At 34.5% G+C, this 22,026-nt stretch overlaps 1 protein-coding gene across 1 annotated transcript in view; it reads right to left on the bottom strand.

Moving 5' to 3' along the window:
• Positions 1-1,916: 1,916 nt before the first annotated feature.
• Positions 1,917-22,026, bottom strand: part of CUNH9orf85 (chromosome unknown C9orf85 homolog) — a 49,452-nt gene continuing 29,342 nt past the window's right edge. Inside the window, exons 3-4 of the mRNA XM_090275865.1 lie at positions 3,829-3,942; positions 1,917-3,340 (exon numbers count right to left, since the gene is read on the bottom strand). Of these exons, the coding sequence (XP_090131991.1) occupies positions 3,196-3,340; positions 3,829-3,942 (259 nt within the window). The 3' untranslated portion in view covers positions 1,917-3,195. The remainder of the gene's footprint in view (positions 3,341-3,828; positions 3,943-22,026) is intronic.

Below are 22,026 nucleotides of genomic sequence, written 5' to 3'. Positions count from 1 at the left end.
ACACTTCCAATCACCCTGCCATGCCTCATTTTCTCTTATAGCACTTTTCACCTTCTAATATATAACTTACTTATGTTTGCTGCTTATTGTCTGCCTCTGCCCACTGAAAGTTTATCTCTGAAAGGGTAGGTATTTTTGTTCTGTTGATTATTATACCCCTAGTATCTTGAACAGTGCTTTGCACACATAGGGGCTCAAAGATTATTTGTTGAATATTATTACCATTATTATTCCAAGACTTGTCAGTCACCAAATAATTTGTTCATGCCATGTCCTCCATATAATAGAGCTTTCTCTATTTACCTTTAGAAATGTTTTTGACATGTGATACAATGGTACTATAGGGCAGTAGTTAAATAAAAAAAAAAAAACACAGACTCTGGAACCAGATATGATAGCATGAATCTGCAAGTAATAAGATTCCATATATACACATTCTGCATTCTATATATGTATTCTTTTGCAAAATATAGGCAAACTAATTGATGTTCATTAATTTACATACATACATACTCATAGTAGCAATAATATCAATTTGTAGTGCTCTTATAGGTTCTAAGCATTTTACATATTAATGTATTTAATCCTTCTATCAATATGAAGGAAACCAAGGCACAGGAAGATTAATTTGTATCGTCAGACAGCTACTAAGTGACCGAGGCAGGATTTAGACACATGCTAGGTTCTTATTTTAAAAACACTTTTTAGATTAGAAAGGATAATTCCTAAAGAAATAAAAATGAACTAAATACAACACTTAAATTGAAGTTATTTAAAAGAAAGCAAAATAACCTTTCTTAGCACTAAAGAATGAAATGCAGATGTTAGTAGATGTCACTAGGTGATGCTCTTTGTTAAATTTCCCTCCTGGTTATCTGAAAAATTATAATTTATTCAGAGGGGAAGAAATTATTCTAGGTCTAATAATAATTTAGTTGTCTATTTAATCACAAAAGTTACATAGTCCAGAAAATAAATTTATATGCAAACAGATAAGCCACACAAATTGAGAAAGAAGCTTTCAGTAAGGCTGCAAGCTTATATTATTGAGACTTTTCACATAATGAACATTGTGCCTCTCTCCACTTATTATTTTTTAATATTTATTTTTAGAGAGAGAAGGGAGGAAGAGAGGGATAGAAACATCAGTGTGTGCGATTGGTTGCCTCTCACATGCCTCCAACCAGAGACCTGGCCCACAACCCAGCCTGCCTGGGAATAGAACCAGCAACCTTTTGGTTTGCAGGCCAGCACTCAATCCACTGAGCCACACCAGCCAGGGCTCCATTTATTTTTATCTGTCTCTATTTTTGTCTTCATTTTCTGTAATTGTCTTGATAAAATTTTGTATTTTTGTTGACAAGAGTTCTTGAGTATTTTTAAAATTTACTCCTTGTTAACATATTTTTGATGCCACTGTAATGTCATCTGTCTTTACTTTTTTATGTTAAAATACTTTAAAGTAAATTGATGTTACCTCCTTAAATATTTAGTATGCATTTCTTAAATAACATTATTAAAACAATTCCTTAATATCATCTAATATCCAAAAACCAGTCCATAAAAAGGGGCTCAAACATAGTAATTGGAGAAATAAAAATGAATGAGGCAAAGACATACATTGCACACATATCTAGTTGGCAGAAATTTAAAAGTCTAATACCAACTGGAAATGATGCAGAAGACTGGAACTCTAACACATCGTTGTGGGGAAGGGAGAAAACAATCCTGGAAAGACAGCTTAGCATTATGTAGTAATATATATTACTACTGTCCATTACATAGTAATATATATAATACTACTTTTCATTATATAAACCTGATGCCCAGGACCACTGCTAGACTCATGTATACAAAAATGTGTACCAGGAAACAAGACATGTACCAAAAAACCTATGTAACAATGCTAACAGCAGTATTTTCTTAAAAGATTTTATTTATTTATTTTTAGAGAGAGAGGAAGGGAGGGAGAAAGAGAGGGGGAGAAACATCAATGTGTGGTTGCCTCTTGCATGCCCCTAAACAGGGACCTAGTCCACAAACCAGGCATGTGCCCTGGCTGGGAATCGACCAGGTGACCCCCTAGTTCGCAGGCCGGCACCCAATCCACTGAGCCACACCAGCCATAGCCAGCAGTATTATTTTTAACAGGAGAAAACTGAGATAACTCAAATGTCCCTCAACATAGAGCATATAAAGAAATTGTGGTACACAAACACAATATAATAAAACACAATAATGTCAAATGAACAAATCAAAGCTCTTGCAACAACCTGGATCAGTCTCACTGATTTCATAATAATGAAATAAATAAGAGTTACAAAACAACATGCATAATATAAGTCTGTCCAAAACCAATGCCTGCCACTTACTTTCAAATGGTTCAGCAAATAAAATTTACCTCCATTTCCACTTATTCAAATATAAAAGAATAAAAATAAAACATGGCAAATTGTTAACAAATATGAATCTAGGTGGGACTACACAAAGGTTCAGTGCATTATTTTACTATTTTTCTTTAGGTCTAAGATTTTTCAAAATAAAAAGAGAAAAAAAGTTCAAAAATTAGATAAAGCTAATTTATATTGTTTAAAAGCAGTTTCTTCATACACGTATGAGTTTCCTTTATAATTATTTCTTAAACTATACATATCTTAAATGCATTTTCTGTATGTATACTTCACAAAACAAAAAAGGTAAAACGTGATGATGTATATAAATATACTTTCAAAGAATAAACATCTATACTTGCTATAATTGTTAAGCTTATTATTAAAAAAAATAATTATAAAGCAACCAAACCTTAAGTAAGGGTGCTTTTTTAATGTGGGTCATTGTCATCTGATTTTTCCACGAGATAGTTCTAACATAACCATCAATTCTGAAGCTTGTTTACTTTGATATTAAGTAGTATATTCTTCTAAATAATTTCCATGAGCTGAATTTGACACCCCAATACTCATTTTGACAGATATTTTAGCATATGCTACTTAAAAATTTATTGTAAGAAAACTCTGAATTAAAGTTTTATAATTATTCATATATCACATACAATTTATATTGTCCATGTATAAATGTTGCCATTTCTACAGGTTATTCCAAATTCTTCACTAGGATTTCACAGTTTTTTGTAAAATACTCATAGTCAAAATGTTCAGAATTTTATGTTTTCTCACTGACTTTTAATATATTAATTTATTTGTCATCTTCTTCTGAGTCATGTAAATCAATATCAAAATCTAAATCATCACTTTCTTCTTCATTTCTTCTGCAGCTTCTTCTACAGTTGGAACGTGGGTTATTTTCAATGTCTTCTGTCTTTTCTGGTTCTTTATTAAACCTAAAGGTAGAAGGAAAATCTTCTCTTTATTTCTTAGGCTTTCACTATTTAATTGTGTAGACTGAAAAAAACTTTACACTACTTTTCCTGATTAACAGAAGCATAATGAAATAAGTATAAAGAAAAAGATCCTTGAAGACTAATTTCACTCAAGATTCAATGAATTATAATACTGTTGTCAATAAAATAGGCTCAAAGAAATTGATGCATGATGTTCATTAAAGGAAAGTAGTTACATAATAAGGAACTTGTTTTGCAATGAGTAATAAATATGAACTTCATGGATAAATATTTTAACTTTCTAAAAATATGAAGTTTCACTTTTATTTTAACGATAAATTAAGACTTTTTCCCGTATGGTAGAAAAAGTCTACGTTAGTGTGATATACTGCAACTTAAGATTCTCAGAGCTACTGAATGCTTCCTTAAATAAAATTCACGTATCAATTACTAAAAGAGTAAGACCCAAACATAAAATAAATACTCACGGAATAGCAATGTCTTCTTTCTTTCCACATTTTGCACAAACTTCAAGTTCACAGGCACATGGTCTACACATTATGTGATAAGAATCCTTCACTGTCTTTTGTAAACATTTAACACTAAAAGTGGAAAATGATATCAAGTATTAAGTTTTGTTAATTATCTAAGATTTATTTGATAATATGAGGAAGTGCAGCTAAATGTATAGGTAAAAAGCCTAAAAACAAAACTCCTAGGTTTCAATCTCAGATATTTACCTTATGTAACTTTAGATGAATTATAAAGCATTTCTAGATAACAGTTCACAGATGCAAAATAACAATAGTACTTGTGATTTATCTACTTTCTTAAAGCCTTAAAAATATGTCATCTGCACATAGAGAGTTTTACTTCTTTCTTTCTAATGTGGAGCCCATTTCTTTCTTTTCTTGCCTAATTACTCTAGCTAGGACTTACAATACTATCTGAATAGAATTGGTGAGAGTGCACATCCCTGTCCTGTTCTGATATTAGAGAAAAAGCTTTCAGTTTTCCACCGCTGAATATGATGTCAGCTTTGGGCTTGTCATATATGGCATTTATTAAGTTGAGGTACTTTACCTCTGTACTTACTTTGTTGAGAAGTTTTATCAAAAATGGATGTTGAATTTTGTCAAATGCTTTTTCTGTATCTATCAAGATGATCATATGATTTTTATCTCATTCTATTGATGTGTTATATCACATTGATTGATTTGAAGATGATGAGCTATCCTTGCATTCCTGGAATAAATTGCACTTGATTATGGCATATGATTCTTTTAATGTACTGTTGAACTTAGTTTGCTAATAGTTTATTGAGGATTTTTGCCTATAAACCAGGAATATTGGCCTATAAATTTCTTTTCTTTTGGCATACTTGTCTAGTTTTAGTATCAGTGGTGCAGTCTTATAAAATGAGTTTGGAAGTGTTCCCTCCTCTTCTATTTTTTTGGATGAGTTGAGAAGTGCTGGTACTAATTCTTCTTTGAATGTTTGGTAGAATTCACCAGTGGAGCTGTTTGATGCTGCACTTTTGTTTGTGGTGAGTTTTTGATTATTGATTCAGTCTCCTAAGTAGTAATCAATCTATTCAGATTTTCCTTTTTTATTTATAATTAAAAAATATATTTTATTTATATATTTTTAGAAACAAAGGGAAGGAGAAAGAGAAGGAGGCAAACATCAGTGTGTGGTTGCTTCTCATGCACCCCCAACTGGGGATCTGGCCCACAACCCAGGTATGTGCCCTAACTGGGAATCAAACCAGCAACCCTTTGGTTTGCAGGCCGATGCTCAGTCCACTGAGCCACACCAGCCAGGGTCATTTATTTACTTTCTATTCAGATTTTCTATTTCTTAATCATTCAGCCTTACTAGGTTGTGTGTTTCTAGGAAGCGATCCATTTCTTTTAAGTTGTCAAATCTGTTGTGCAATTGTTCAGAGTTATCTTTTGCGATTCTTTGTGTCTCTGCAGTATCAGTTGTAACATCTCCTTCATTTCTGACTTTATTTATTTGACTCTCCTCTTTTTTTCTAGCTAAGGATTTGCCAACTTTATGTCTTTAAAGATTAATTTTAAATTTATTATTTTCTATTTATTGATTCTAGAGAGGGAGAGGAAGGGAGAGAGAAAGAGGCATCAATCCGCTGTCCCACCCATCCGTGCACCCGCCTGTGGGCTCCTGCATGTGCCTGACTGGGGACCAAGTCCACGACCACTGGGCATCAGGGCGATGCTTCAACCAACGGGAACCACCCAGTCAGGGTGAATTTTGTTTATGCTTTTAGGTAACCAGCTCTTATTAATGTTTTCTATTGTCTCTTTAGTTTCTATTTCATTTATGTCTGCTCTGATTTATATTAATTCCTTCTTTCTACTAACTTTGTACTTTGTTCTTCTTTCTCTAGTTCCTTGAGGTATAAAGTTAGGTTGCTTAAGATTTTTCTTGTTTCTTGATGTAAGCAGTTACTGCTGTGAACTTTTCTCAGAACAGTTCTTGTTGTGTCCCATAAGCTGTGGTATGTTTTATTTCCATTTTCATTTGTCTCAGAGTACTGTTTTTTCTCTTGATTTCTTCTTTGACCCATTAGTTGTTCCGTAGCATTGTTGCTTATTCTCCACAAATTAGTGAATTCTACAGTTTTCTTCTTGTAACTGCTTTCTAGTTTCATACCACTGTGGTTGCGAAACATGCTTGATATGATTTTAATCTTCTTAACTTTTACCACTTCTTCTGAGACCTAACATATGATTTATCCTGAACAGTGTCTCATGTACACTTGAGAATATATATTCTGTTGCTTGAGGATAGAATGTTCTATATATATATCTATATAATATTGTTAAAATGCTCATACTACAATACCTAAAACAATATACAGATACAATGCAATCCCTATCAAAATCTTGATGGCATTTTTCTCAGAGATAAAACAAACAATCCTAAAGTTTGTATGCAACCACAAAAGATCCCACATAGCCAAAACAATATGGAGGGGAAAAAACAAAGTTGGAGGCACATTGCTCCCTTATTTCAAACTATACAACAAAGCTGTAGTGATGAAAATAGAACAATATAGGAATAAAAACAGACCTACAGATCAATTAAACAGAATAGAGAGCCCAGAAATAAAGCTACACATATGTGGTCAATTAATTTACGATAAAGGAGCCCAAAATATAGCAACAGCCTCTTAAATAAATGCTGGGAAAACTGGACAGCTGCAGGCAAAGGAAAGAAATTGGACCACAATTGTACACCATACACAAAAATTAACTAAAAATTGATTAATGTTTTGAATGCAAGACCTGAAGCCATAAAACTCCTAATAGAAAACATAAGCTGTAAGCTCTTTAACATCAGTCTTGTTGATTTGTGTTTGGATTTGGCACCAAAAATAAAGGCAAAAAAACCCCAAAACAAAACAAGTGGGACTGCATTAAACTAAAAAGCTCTGCACAGCAAAGGAAACCATCAACAAAATAATGGGAAAAAATAGTTGCAAAACATATACCTGTAAGGATTAATATTTTAAATATATAAAGGACTTTACAATTTAATAGCAAACACAATCTGATTAAAAAATGGACAGAGGATCTGAAGACATTTTTCCAAAGCAATAAAAAGATAGTCAACAAGTATATGAAAAGATGCTTAATGTCACTAATCCTCAGGAAAATGCAAATCAAAACCACAATGAGATATTTCTTCAAAAAGCTATTATCAAAAAACTAGAAATAAATGTTGGCGAGGATATAAGGAAAACGGAACCCTTGTGCACTATTGGTCGAGATGTAAATTTGTACAGCTGCTATGAAAAATAGTGTGGACGTTCCTCAAAAAATTAAAAAATAGAACTAGCATATGATCCACAATTCACTTCTGGGTATTTATCTGAAAAAAATGAAAACACTAACTCAGAAAGATATACACCACCCCCCATGTTTATTGCAGCATTAGTTATAAAAGCCAAGAAATGGAAACAACCTAAGTGTCCAGTGATGGATAAAGGAAGTGTGGTATATATGTGCAACTGAATATTATTCTTCCATAAAAATTAAGGAAATCTTGCCATTTGTGAAAACAACTGTGGATGAAGTGTAAGGGTATTATGCTAAGTGAAATAAGTCAAATAGAGAAAGACAAATACTGTACCATCTCATTTATGTGTAGAATCTAAAAATAAAAAAACAAAGAAGAAATAAACCCAGCTCATGGATACAGAGAACAGACTGATGGTTGCCATAGGCAAGAGGTGAAATGTTAGTGAAACAGGTGAAGGGGATGAAAGGATACAATCATCTAGGTATTAAATAAGTCATGGGAATATAATGTACAGCACAGAGACTATAGTCAATAATGGTATGTTGCATATTTGAAAATTGCTAGAGTAAATCTTAAAAAGTTCTCATAACAAGAAAGAAAAATGTTTGTAACCATGGATGGTGATGGATGTTAAATGGATATATTGTGTATATATATAAAATAATTACATTGCACATCTGAAACTAATATTACATTATATGTCAATTATACCTCAAAATAAAAAATTTAAAACTATTGTGCATCAAAGGACATTATCAAGAATGTAAAAAGAATACTCCAATGAATGAGTGTAAACATTTGTAAATCATATCTGATAAGGGACTTGTATTTAGAATATATAAAGAATTCATAACTCAGTAATAAAGACAAATAACTCAATTAAAAATAAACAAAACAGCTGAATAGATATTTTCCAAAAAAGATACATATCATACATGGCCAATAAGTGCATGAAAAGATGCTCAACATCAATAGCCATCAGGGAAATGGAAATCAAAGTCTCAATGAGGTATCACCTCACACCCACTAGGATGACTATTATCAGAAAGAAGAGCACTAACAAGTGTTGGTAAGGATGTGGAAAAATTGGAATCCCTGTATTGTTGATGGGAAATAAAAGGTGTGGTCACTGTTTAAAATATCACTCTTCCTTTAAAGAAAAAACAAGATTTTATTTATTTACCTTTTAGAGAGAGGTAAAAAGAGAGACAGAGGGAGAAAAACATCCATGTGCCAGGAAACCATCGAAAGGTTGCCTCATGCATGCCCCAACAGGGGACCTGACCTGCAGCCCAGGCATGTTTCCTGACTGGGAATAAAACTCCTGGTGGCCTTTCTTTTGCAGAATGACACCCAACCCACTGAGCTACACCATTCTGGGAGGTATGATCACTTTTGAAAATAACTTGACAGTTCCTCAAAAGGTTAAATATAGAGTTATCAAATAACCCAGAATCTCCACTTTAAATATAGCCAAGAGAAATGAAAATGTAGTATACGCACACAAAAACTTGTACACTAAATGTTCACAACAGCATTATTTGTAATAGCCAAAAAAGTTGAAACAATCCAAATGTCCATCAATTGATGAATGAATAAGTAAGATGTACAGCTATACAACAGAATATTATTTAGTGATAAAAAACAAGTAAGTACACATAAATGTTACAGCATGCTTGAAAAAATTATTCTAAGTGAAATAAGCCAGTCACAAAGAATATATATTATATGATTCTGTTTATATGAAATACCCAAAATTAATAAATCTATAAGACAAAAAGGAAAATGTGGGAAGATGTTTGGGGGAAAATGGAGATCAACTGCTATGAGTATGGATTTCTTTCTGAGATAATGACAAGGTTCAAAAATTGATTGTTGTGACTGTTGTACAATAAGCCACTGAACAGTGCACTTCAAATAGATGAACTATATAGTATGTGAATTAAATCTTAATAAAACTTTTTAAAAAGTCAAATGGGAATGTTAGACATGAGAAAAACAGAAAATGAAAGATAAAATATATAAGAAATCCACTTTAAACATAAATATATAAAGTAGAACAAAAAAATCATGCAAACATTGAAGAAATTGTATTAACATGACAATAAAAGGATCACTTTCCAAAAAACACAAAAATCCTAAATGTTTATGCGCCCAAACAGGGTGTTAAAATAAATGAGGGATAATTATTGAAATAAAAAGAGAAACAGACAAATCCACAATTACAACTAGGGACTTCACTTCTCTCTGTGTAACTCAAGGGACAAAAAAAAAAAAAAAAAATCGGTAAAGATATAGAACACCTGGTTGATAGAAGACTGTCAACCAAATTGACATTTATAGAACACTCCGCCCAAGAAGAGCAATATATTTTTCCCAGGTACACATGAAACATTCTCCAAGATAGACCGTATCTGAGCCATAAAACCAACCTCAATAAATTAAAGGGAAAAAAAAAAAAAACTGTGAAGTTATATGAAGTTCTTTCACCACAATGAAATTAACTAGAAATTGGTAAAATATCTGGAAATGCCCAAATATCTATAAATAACCAGAACATTCTAAAGAACATACAGGTCAAAGAAGAAGTCACAGGGAAATTTTAAAATATTTTGATTGAATGACAATGAAAACATATCATCAAAATTTGTGAAATAGAGCTTAAAATGCCCCTGGGAAATATATATATAATTACATGTTTATATCAAACAAGAAAAGCTACCTAAACTTTCACCATAAGTAGGAAAAAATATGAATAAATTAAACTCAAAGCAAGTAAAAGGAAGAAAGAAATAATGATATGAACAGAAATCAGTGAAATTGAAAACAAAGAAATAGAGAAAATCAATAACACCAAAACCAGGTTCACTTGAAAAGATTACTATAATTCATAAACACATAATCAAAATGATCAGGGCAAAAAAAAAAAAGGACACAAATTACTAATATCAGGAAATGAAGAGGAGACAGCACTACAGATCTAACAAATATTAAAAGAATAGTAATAAAATTTTACTAACAACTCTATGCCCATAAATCCAACAACATCATTAAGATGGACAAATTCTGTAAAGACATGATCAAAACTGGCTTAAGAAGAAATTCCTAATCTAAAATTTCTTCTATACATTAAAGACAAATTTAATCATAGTTAAAAACTCTGCAACAAATAAAACTCCAGGCCCAAATGCCTTCACTGATGAATTCTACCAAACATTTAAGAAATATCAATACTAATTTTACACAAATACTTCCAAAAAACAAAATAGGAAGAGATAGTTCCCAACTCGTTTGATGAGACCCTAATATCAAGACAAATTTAGCTTATGGCTAAATTATCTGGAACTCTCATAAACTGATGGGGAGAATGCAAATGGTACAGCCACTCTGGAAATAAGTTTGACAGTTTCTCATAAACATACACTAAACATATAACCCAGCAATCTCACTGCTAGATATTTACTCAAAGGCATTGAAAATATGTTCACAACAAAATGTGTAAATAAATGTTTATGGCAATCTAATTCATAATCACCAAAAATTAGCCAAACCCTAAATGTACATCAACTGATGAATGGATGAACAATCGTAGTCCAATCCATGGAAAAATAAGTTTGAATTAGAAAAATTTGCAGTATTTTTTTTGCTTTAATTTTTTAAGTTTTAAAATAATTTTAAAGAAAGTCTATCTTGGTTAGGTCCATCTGAGGCTTCACGAAAGTGAGAATGTTGTCATTTCTGCATATATGTTGTTTCACACCAGGGACTCCTGGGCAAATCCATCTTTAAGTATTCAAAATGCTAATTAAGGGATAAAACTATTCACAGAATTGTCAATGTTAAAATTTACATGTGAAATAGGCTTAAAAATGGGATCTCAGGTTTTGGAATCTGAAGTCAAAAGATCACAGGTTCTACATTCTCTATTCCCCAAAACAGTGCCTTTAAACTCTGGCTCAAACACCTGCAGAGCTTATTAAAATGCAGATTAATGGCTACGCCCTTTATTTACATAATGAGAATCTTGGGGATGGGTCCCAAGAATCTTCCTGTTAGTCAAACTCTTCAAGACATTCTTATGCACACTGCCACTTGAAAACCCATGACCAGATCAAAGTGATACTTCCTTGATGTGGGCTTTCCAGTGTCCCCATTACCGGTTGGAAAGGTAATGGCCACTTGGAGAAGAGAAGGAATTCGATTGCTGAAAGAGATTATTTTCTTTTCAAATTTAAATTCATTCTGAAAACCAGTTAGGTTATGTTAGGCTAGTACCTCTGTGAATTTGAATACACCTATTTTTTAAAGGAGATACACACATTTTTTTAAATGACATGTTTCTTCTTTTTAAGTGTAAGACATGTTTGTGAAAATGTAAACTATATAAATTTTTAGATGTTTATAGCCTTCGAGTTTCTCTGTCACAGAAGTGGCACATTTGTGTGTCTTCTCTTTCAAAACTCTTAATCCATGCTTTACATCCTCACTGGGAGAAGAATGAGATAAGGTCTGAAAGTAATTGAGTTTCTGGATTTTATTTTTTACCACATAAAATCTTGATCTCAAGCATTAAATGGTTTAGATACTATTTAAGATTAAGAAATATGCATTCCAAGTTGTCATAAAACTTGTGAAATACACTGAAACATCTTTAAAATAACTGTAAATTATTTAATCACTCCTGACCATTTTTTTCTTACAAAATATATAGTAAGGGAAACATTTTAAATCACCTAAATGTAAATTTTACCTAATTTTCCTTGAAAATGGTTATATTTTGAAAATTTTGTGAATATATACATTGCTAACTAAGAGAACTTCGGATGTTAAAATAATATTTTTTCCTACTTTCATTTCTCTATAGAATATAATTCCTAGGAAGAATCAAATAATCTTGACCATTCACATACTATAACAAATTAACTTAGCGGAAACTAGTCAAATATAAACCATGTTTACTAAGAAAGAAGACAGTAATATACTTTTTAAAAATGCTATTTTAAAAGTAAAAGATATTCACCTTTTTACAAAACACAAAAGAAAAAGTAATTAAATGCTAAAAAATGTTCCTTATATATTTAAGGATGAAAATCAGAGACAGAATTTGAAGTTTTCAATGGACCTCTGTAGATACTAGAAAATATTATTTTGAAAATGGCACCGATTTAGGAAACAGAGACCTAGATTTTAGGCCAGCTTTGACATGTCCTTGCTATATAATCTTTGAAGTCACTTTAACTTCTTTGAGTCTCATTCTTATAATGGATACTAAACGTGCTGTCCTGTTAGGCATGAACAAAGACAGCGGCACCTCCACAAAGTCTGTTAAAAAACAAAAATAAAACCCATATACTTTTTAATGACATGATTGTGATACTAACATGATTTATTATATTGTATAATAAAAACATATCAACATTTGGAAGGTGAACTCAGTGAACTACTATTTTCCAAATGAGCAAATGCATTGTTACAAAATCATCCATAAGAGAAAGATCTATTCAAAGCACAAGACAGCAACTTAGTTTAACAGCATCTACTTTTCACTGATGTATTTCAGATTCTACATTGCAGGAAATTGCCATTTGTTGAGATTTGGTATAGTATCAAGGATGAACTGCCACAATTATCAGGAAAAGGCCATTAAAGTTTACTTTCTTTTTCCAATGGTCCTTCTGACATTGTTAAATTTAGCTTTAAATCCTAATTCTGGTAATCATATCTCTCTCTCCCTCTCCCTCCCACTCAGAGACTTAGCCTTGACCCCCATAGTCAGAAACCCACCAGGCTGCAGAAGATAGTAGCCAGGCCTGACTAATGATCACAAGGTTAGGACCTCTGGCAGGCTAAAGATAACATCTTTTTTTTTTAATTAATTAATTTGTTTATTTATTTATTTATTTTTAGAGAGAGGGGAAAGGAGAAAGAGGGAGAGAAACATCACTCTGTGGTTGCCTCTCACTCGCGCCCTCAACTGGGGACCTGACGTGCAACCTAGTCATGTGCCCTGACTGGGAATCGAACCAGCGACACTTGGCTCGCAGGCCGATGCTCCATAAAGTTAACATCTTGATGTAAGTTTTGTGTCAGCTCCTGAGCCCTAAGGTGGACAGACCCCGTGGCTACTCTACCCTTAAATCAGACAGAAGGACACTGGAACAGACCTCAGAACTGTCCATAAGACCTGAAGAAATGATTCATTATCCTTATCTTAATTCCAACCAATTAGTTCCCAGCTCAAACCAAACCCCTAACCCAGGGTGTCTAGTGATTTTGTCCCATGTAATCTGTAATCTACCTGCCACTGGGAAGTTCAGGTTTTTTAGCATTACCTCCTTATTGTCCTGGGTGGCACAATTCATCCATAAAATAACCAATATTTCTCTACTGCAATCCTCAGTGTTCAGTGTTTGGCTCTGCCAGCGCCGGGTGGACAAACTCTGTTCTGTAACACTTCTACTAGCTAGACACTAGGGAAATTTGTAAAAGTGTAAAACAATGCCATTTGTCTCACTAATATTTTTAGCTCAAAATTTATTTTTCATAAAGAAGTTATTAATATTAACTTAATAGGCATGTTATTTATACCCATATTATTTATTAAGTGATTATTTTTGAAGTGTAAAAGGGTGCTGAGATAAAAGGTTTGAAAAACAGAGATATACACAATAAATACCAGTAGGGAAAATAACTTACATTTCTAGTCTTTACTAGAAGTAAAGGGCTTGTTTTACTCTGCCACCACCTTCATTTCCTGGTCACATTATTACACTTTAACCTTTATCGTAATTAAGCTCCACTTGTAATAGTCTCACATTATGTGATGACTAAGTGCTCTTGTAAATAGTGAGCTGTGCTACTCCACCTTCGGTGTACAAATAATAGAAACTGAACATTGACAGAATTCCATAACACATTTCCTCCAGTGGCTCTAAGTAATCTGTGCTAACACAGAAAGATTCTGAAACTATACTAAGAAATTACATCATATGCTTCTTAGAAAATGCTTTTAAGGAAACAACATCCCCAAGTTCTAAGAATTTTGAGTTGCAGCTACTTACTATTCACTTTCCCATGTCCCTAAATGATGTGTTTGAAAATAAGTGGAAAGATCGAACCAACTCTTCTAGTTGCAGTAGATTTTATTAGAATCATTCTTTTTTAAAGATGTTTTGTTCTTTTTAAAGTATATATTTTTTAATTTTTATTTACTGATTTTGAGAGAGAGAGAAACATTGATTTGTTGTTCCACTTATTTATGTTTATTGGTTGCTTCTTGTATGTGCCCGGATTGGAAATTGAACCAGCAACTTTGGCCTATTGGGATGATGCTCTAACCAACTCAGTTATCCATCCAAGGCTAGAATAATTCTTAAGAGTAAAAAGTAATTCACCTCTGAACAAAAGTAGTTTAGAAAAAGAGAGAAAACCAAAATCATTACACTTTAGGGTAGGCAATTTTGAATCAAAACTTGCTGTATCAATCAATATTAACGTCAAAATGCAGGCTTTATACACAGGAGAGCAACTGATGACAGTAATGAAAATTCCACTTTCACCTTTAAATAGTATATTCAAAGCAGATAAAGTCTTCTTTTTGAAAGAAAAGATTAATGTTCATGGATCGAGATTATGTAATAAGAGGAAAGAAAAACTAAGAAGAGCAAATGAATGAAGAAATGACAATTTATGTGGAATCCCCCCAAAGACACAAAGAGACAGCTCAAGATTATCTGTATTGTCTATTAAAGAAAACGGAGGATTCTTGATCATTTTCCCTCCATTTTCTGGTGCCCCCCCCGCAGTGTTTTGTGTAAACATTGTGTATAATAGCAAGCACTCTTCTATCTTTAATTTATAAATTTTCTAAATCTATCTCCCTTGTTTTCATTTTATTATTCCTGTACAGTCTTACCTTGTGCTCTAAAAACAAATAATGAATGCCAATTGATGGGCAGAGTCCAGTGCCAAAGCACTGCCATGAATATAATCACAAGCTGGTGAACACATCTGGTGCTCTCTGTGCATTAATCTGCTTTCTTTGAAAAAGGACTGCAGTGGTATTCTTTATTCAGCAGAATTTTATGAGTATAGTACTTCTTTCCTTTAAAAGTAAATGGGTTAACAAATGCTGGCAAGGATGTGGAGAAACCGGAACCCTTGTGCACTGTGGGTGGGACTCTAAAATGGTTCAATCACCATGGAAAACGTATAGAGTCCTCAAAAACTTAAAAACAGAACTACTGCAACCCAAATGTCCATCAACAGATGAATGGATACACAAAATGTGGTGCATACACACCCTGAAATATTATTCATCCTTAAACATGAAGGGGATTCTGTCACATGCTACGACATGGATAAGCCTTTAAGACATTATGCTTAGTGAAACAAACCAGTCACCGAAAGACAAATACTGCATGATTTCATTGATATGAGATATTTAAAGTAATGAAATTCATGGAAACAGAAAGTACAATGGTAGTTACCAAAAGCTGGCAGGAGCGAACAGGAAGTTGTTGTCTAATGGGTACAGTTTCAAACTTGCAAAATGAAAACAAAAAGCCCTGTTGCACAACAATGTGAGTATACTTAACATTACCGAATATATACACCTAAAATGGTTGTGATAAATTTTATGTTATGTGTTTTTTACTACCACCAGAAAAAGATAGCCAGATAGATGGATAGGTAGGTAGACAGATAACTTCAAAAAGAACAGGGCTGATCTATGAAAGATTACCTTGAAGGTTTTAGTTTGGCTAATTTGGTTATAAAAAAAACTTTGTAGTAAACAGGGAGCGTATTGTTAAAGGTAAGCCATAGGGTGGGACAGGCCTGTTTAGCAACATCTCATCCCCCTCTGCTCATTTCCTCCCAAATAGTATTATATTTTGTTTTTTTTCACAAAATACTTCCACCCACCTTCAACTCCTCTACACATTATAGTAGACATGGAAACGTGGAACTTCCCTGGGGACAAACCTCCCTTCCTGCTGACAGAAACCCAACTCCTCCCCATAGGAGCCCTTAAGACACTGAAGTGAAACAAGGCTTTTTAAAAATATTAATTTATTCAAACTCCACACCAATGGAGGTATCTGAGTACAGGTGAATTAGAAGAGAATTTATTTATTTAATGCAATGAAATATGAAGAGATAGGGGCTGCCTGGAGTAGTCAGTGGGAATAAAACCTAAGAGGCTGTACAGGTACAAATTATGTTAGAATACCTGGATGTGAGAACCAGGTCCTCTGCGGGGGTGGCTTTGTTTAATGAAAAGATGTCATGAAAAGTAGTGTGTTAAGCATGAAGCAGCACCCACAAGCCATGAAACTAGTAGGCTGGCCACCCCTAGAGCAATGCTGGTACTAAGGCATGTTACTACTCCCGTTCTTCCCTTCTTCCCTTGAATTAATTTCAGGATGAAATCTATTTTCAATCACATTCTTGTGGCATTTAAGGTCTGGGCTCCCTTGTCCCCATTCAGGAAAGTTCTGTTTTGGCCTGTTGTATTTAATGAACGCCTGGGTAACTTTTTGTTTTATCCAAGAATTCTCTATAGCAGAAAAGTTCGAAAAACACTGACCCAAGATATTGAAGGGACCAAAGTTTTGCATCCCTGGGGCTGCTTTTGGGAGATACTGATTTTAAACTGTTTATTAAAAAACAAGACTCAGAAGGAAACTTTGACCTCGCCCCCTCCCACTTCCTGGCCAAGAGATTCAGAAACAAACCTGCTTTGAGAAGGGAGCTTTGGCTTAATCTCCTTAAGAATCTTCACCCTAGCATTAGTCAGGAAGACTCCAGGCACGTTAGCTCGATACCCCCACCCGCTGTGTTCCATTGTTTCTGAGTTGCCTAGCAAGAATATTCCCACCCCTCTGTTCCGCTCTCCCTCAATTACCCGTAAATCGCTCATTCTCACTCCTAAAATCTAAGACTCCATCCCATACCCTCCATTTCTCTTTTGTCCAAAAATGTCTTACATATCCAATGAGGCCTCACTGTCGTTGGAATTTTCACAACTATGTGAATGTCCCATGCACGTGTATTAAATACTTGATTTTTCCTCCTGTTAATGTCTTTGTTAATTTTATTATTAGCCCTGCCTAGAAAAACATATAAATTGAGAAGAAAAATATTAATATTTTTAGGCCCCCCCCCCCAACATAAATGATGCTTCAGTGTCTTGACCTTGTGAATATCCATAGATTTCGTACATAGCAGGGTTTTTCAACCAAAGCACTACTGACATGTGGAACTGGATATGTCTTTGTTGTGGGGACTGTCCTGTGTATTGTAGGATGTTCAGCAGCAACCCTGGCCTCTACCTCCTGTATGCTAGTAGCATCCCTCCCAGATCCTCTAGTCACCATAATCAAAAATGTCTCCAGACATTCCCAAACGTACCTCGGAGTGGGGAGGGGCGCTAAGTTCTCCCCCTTTCCTGTTGAGAACTACTGATATACAGGACTTACAGAAACAATTCTAAACTCTGACCCTAATCTATACGTGCCCTGTTGTTTTATACTAGCTTCTCCTTTCTCTTCTACTATGGCCATGTTAAACATTAGTTAACACTGTATTATTGGTGGATTTTTCTTTTATGGGTAGGAAGGGGAAAAAAAGCAGGCTAGAGATTCCAACACAAGTTTGGGTATTTGCCTACCATATTTCTAAATTGATAGGAGGAAAGGATTGCTTAGTTACCTAAAATACAAGGCATAAGAAGTTTCTCGGTAGCAGCTTAAGCATTTCTGTACCTGAACATATAATCTATTTCCGCAGATACACGTATGTTTTTAAAAACATGTATATAAATAAGTATAAATCCCAACAAAGAAAAATATAAAGAATTAGCTTGAACAAAACATTTAAAATTTCAATACAGGTTATGCTACTGTGGTGAGGCTAAAAAAATATAAACACTTTTCCACCCACTTTCTAAGTGCTTCTGGCTGGCTAATAACAAAATTACCAGAGACAGATTAACAGGAGGAAATACAAATATAATACATACACATGGGGAATTCACACAGACATAATAAATCCAAGAAAATTCCAAGACAGTGCAGCAACACTGGGTATATAAGACATTTTTAGAAAAAGGAGAAAAGGGCGGTGGGTAACAGGTTATTAGGTTTCGAAGTGAGAATGCTCAATTTACAGATAGTTGAGGGAGACAAAACACACAGGGCAGAAAAATCCTTGCTAGGTGACTCAGAAACAATGAGACAAAGAGGGTATCCAGCTAACAGGCACCTGCCAGAAGTTCTCTTGTTTACCATACTTAATTCAAATGAGGCTAAGGGGAACACAAGATCTTCCTGACGGTGGTTTCTCTGAATCTCTTTGGCAGGAAAGGGGGGAGGGTCAAAGATTCCTTCTGAGCCTTTTGTTTCTTAAAAAAATAGCTTAAAATCAATATCCCAAAAAGCAGCTTCAGGGTGGCAAAATTTCGGTCTCTTCACTACCATCAGCATCTTTCATCAATGGATTTAAATCCCCTTACAATGTTGCTCAAGTTTTAATATGCAGAGAAATCAAGGTGGATATAGACAAGTTATAGTTCTCAATCCTGGATTGGAGTTTGAAAGCTAGGCTTCCTAAAATGCCTAATTGAATCACATCTTCAGTGTAATCTGAAATTTATAATGTTCTAGACCAGAAAGGTATCTTCTTAAGTAGTATGTTTGGACCATGTTTTGACTAGTCGTTTCTTAATCTCTCATTAGTCATCATTTATTTTGCATTATCTAAGGCTTCTTTATTCCTAGAGATCTTCCTTCAGGCTTTAATGTCATGTTTTCTGTATCTTGGAATTTATACAATATTCTATTTCTCTGATTTTGCACTCATCATGAGCTATTGATGGCGAACCTCATGTGCCTCAGGGTGATGTGGAATAGCAGCAGCTCCTGAGGTACTCTTAATACTCAACTCCTTGACCTCATTGAAGTCATTTAAAGCCTCTGAGTGACCCTACACTGCCCAGGTACTGGCAGCATCACCATGAACTTCACTGATTCTAAGAACTTCAGTGACTCCAAGATAGGACACAGTTGGTAGCCTTTGGGTCCATGTGTCCACAGCCAACCATTCTTTTTCTTTTTTTAATTGTTATTCTATTACAGTTGTCCTACAGCCAACCATTCTTTTTCTTTTTCTTAATTTTTATTTTTAAGTATATTTTATTGATTATGCTATTGCCCTCCTCCACATGGTACTGTCTTTCCCTCCAGCAATCCCCTCCTTAGTTCATGTCCATGAATCTTACATATAAGTTCTTTGGATTCTCCATTTCCTTTATTATTCTTAACACCCTCCTGTCTATTTTGTACCAACCAATTATGCTTCTTAATCCCTATGCCTTTTCTCCCATTCTCTCCCTTCTTCCTCCCCACTGATAATCCTCCATATGGTTTCCATATCTATGATTCTGCTCCTGTTCTAGTTGTCTGTTTAGTTTGTTTTTGTTTTTTTGATTCAGTTGTTGATAGTTGTTTGTTGTCATTTTACTGTTCATGGTTTTGATCTTCTTTTTCTTAAATAAGTCTCTTTAACATTTCATATAATAAGGGCTAGGCGACGATGAACTCCTTTAGCTTTACCTTGTCTGGGAAGCACTTTATCTGCCCTTCCATTCTAAATCACAGCTTTGCTGGATAGAGTAATCTCAGTTGTAGGCCTTGTTTTTCATCACTTTGAATTCTTCTTGCCAGCCCCTTGTTGCCTGCAAAGTTTCTTTTGAGAAATCAGCTGATTGTCTCATGGGAACTCCTTTGTAGGTAACTATCTGCTTTTCTCTTGCTGCTTTCAAGATTCTCTCTTTAACTTTAATGTTTGGCACTTTAATTATGATGTGTCTTGGTGTGGTTCTCTTTGGTTTCAGCTTGTTTGGGACATTCTGTGCTTCCTGGACTTGTATATCTATTTCCTTCGCCAAATTAGGGAAGTTTTCTTTTCTTATTTTTTCAGATAAGTTTTCAATTTCTTGCTCTTCCTCTTCGCCTCCTGGCATTCCTATGATTCAGATGTTCACACTTTTGGAGATGTTCCAGAGTCTTCTTAGTCTCTCCTCATTTTTTAAATTCTTGTTTCTTCATTCTGTACTGGTTGACTGTTTATTTCTTCCTTATGTTCCAATTCATTGATTTGAACCCCAGCCTCCTTCCCTAAACTATTGGTTTCCTGTGGATTTTTCTTTATTTCACTTAGTGTAGCCTTCATCTCTTCCCTTATACATTTGCCATACTCAATAAGTTCTTTGAGCATCCTTATCACCAGTGTTTTGAACCCTACATACATCTGATAGGTTGGCTATATATGTTTCGCTTAGTTCTTTTTCTGGAGTTTTGATCTGTTCTTTCATGTGGGCCATATTTGTCTCCTCAATTTGGCAGCCTCCCTGTGTTTGTTTCTGTGTGTTAGGTAACGTTGCTCTGACTCTTTGCCTGGGAGCACCTGTTATATTTTAAGGTGTGGAGTTTTAGGTATTTGTCAGTGCAGGGCAATCTATTTCACCACAGATGGCACTGTATGTGGGGGAAGGGTCAGAGAGGGAACAATGCCATTTGCTCAGCACTTGCCTCTTTTCTAGTCCCTTCACCCACTTACTGCATGCAATGGCGCCCCTCTAGCTGCTACCCTGGTGGTGGTTCCCAGAGTAGAATTTGTACATTCTGGGACCATGGGAACTCTCTAAACACTCTCCTGAGAGACAGGCAGTATCTTCCACCATCCCAAACCCCACTGGTTTTCACAGCTAGAAACTATGAGGCTTTATATTCCTGGTGCCGGAACCCCGGGCTAAGCGGCCTGGCCTGGGGTTGGGATCCCTTCCCAGCTGTCCCTCTGGGCTTTTATCCAATACACATGAATGTAGGACTGCCCACTGCACAACCGCCATTGCTGCCTTGCTGCTACCATCTTGCCCCTCCATACCGTATCCTCTCCGCCCTGGCTCCCTGTCTCCTCCCCTCCTACCCATCTGGATAAATATTTCTTCTTTAAATCCTTGGTTGTCAAACTTCCATACAGTTTGATTTTCTGGCAGTTCTGGTTGTTTTTTGTTTTTAGATTATTTGTGATCCTTCGTTGTACAAGGAGGTGAAGCGTGTCTACCTATACCTCCATCTTGGCTGGAAGTTGCCTTTTGTCCAGCCATTCTTAAAGGTTGTTGTGTTACATGTTTTTTGGAACTAAACATAAGATTTGCTATTAACACTGTTTCTTTTAACGTTTTTTAAAACTGAGTTTCCTTCTGAAGAGAATATTTGTACTACCAGGATTTAAAGTGTGCAAATTCTTCGAGAGCTGTACAATATTAAGACCACAGTAATACACACACACAAAAATAGAAAATCCAATAACTGTCACAAATAAATAAGTTCAGAAATTTTATAGAAAACCATAGCATCTGCAAAATGTATAATAATATAATCTTTTACACATTGGATGTTCATAATGAAGATAAACATACAGGATACAGCACATAAAAGATACAAAATTAAAATCAAATAATGGGTAAGGCAGGGATGTTTTTTAATTATTTCCATTTTTATAGTACTAATCTATTAAACTCTAAGGCTAAGTAAATATTTGTTATCTATACTTCACGCTTTTAGGAAATAATGCTACTAATAGAAAAATGGAGAGTGTGATGATTTGTAAATACATTTTCATAGAAAGATTTGCTAAAAATATTCAGAAAGTTACAGATCTTTTATTGGGCCTATTAACTAAAACTACACACTTGATTAGCACAACCAGTATCTAATTTCAATCACAGAGAAAACAGTTAACTCATTCATGGATATCTAGCATTGGATACAAACAGTTGCCAAATTTCT

The sequence above is a fragment of the Furipterus horrens genome, unplaced genomic scaffold (genome assembly GCF_987537825.1).
Source record: "Furipterus horrens unplaced genomic scaffold, mFurHor1.1.pri manual_scaffold_4, whole genome shotgun sequence".
Lineage (NCBI taxonomy): Eukaryota > Metazoa > Chordata > Mammalia > Chiroptera > Furipteridae > Furipterus > Furipterus horrens.
Note: the sequence above shows the minus strand (reverse complement) of the source record. Positions and strands in the feature narration are given on the sequence as shown.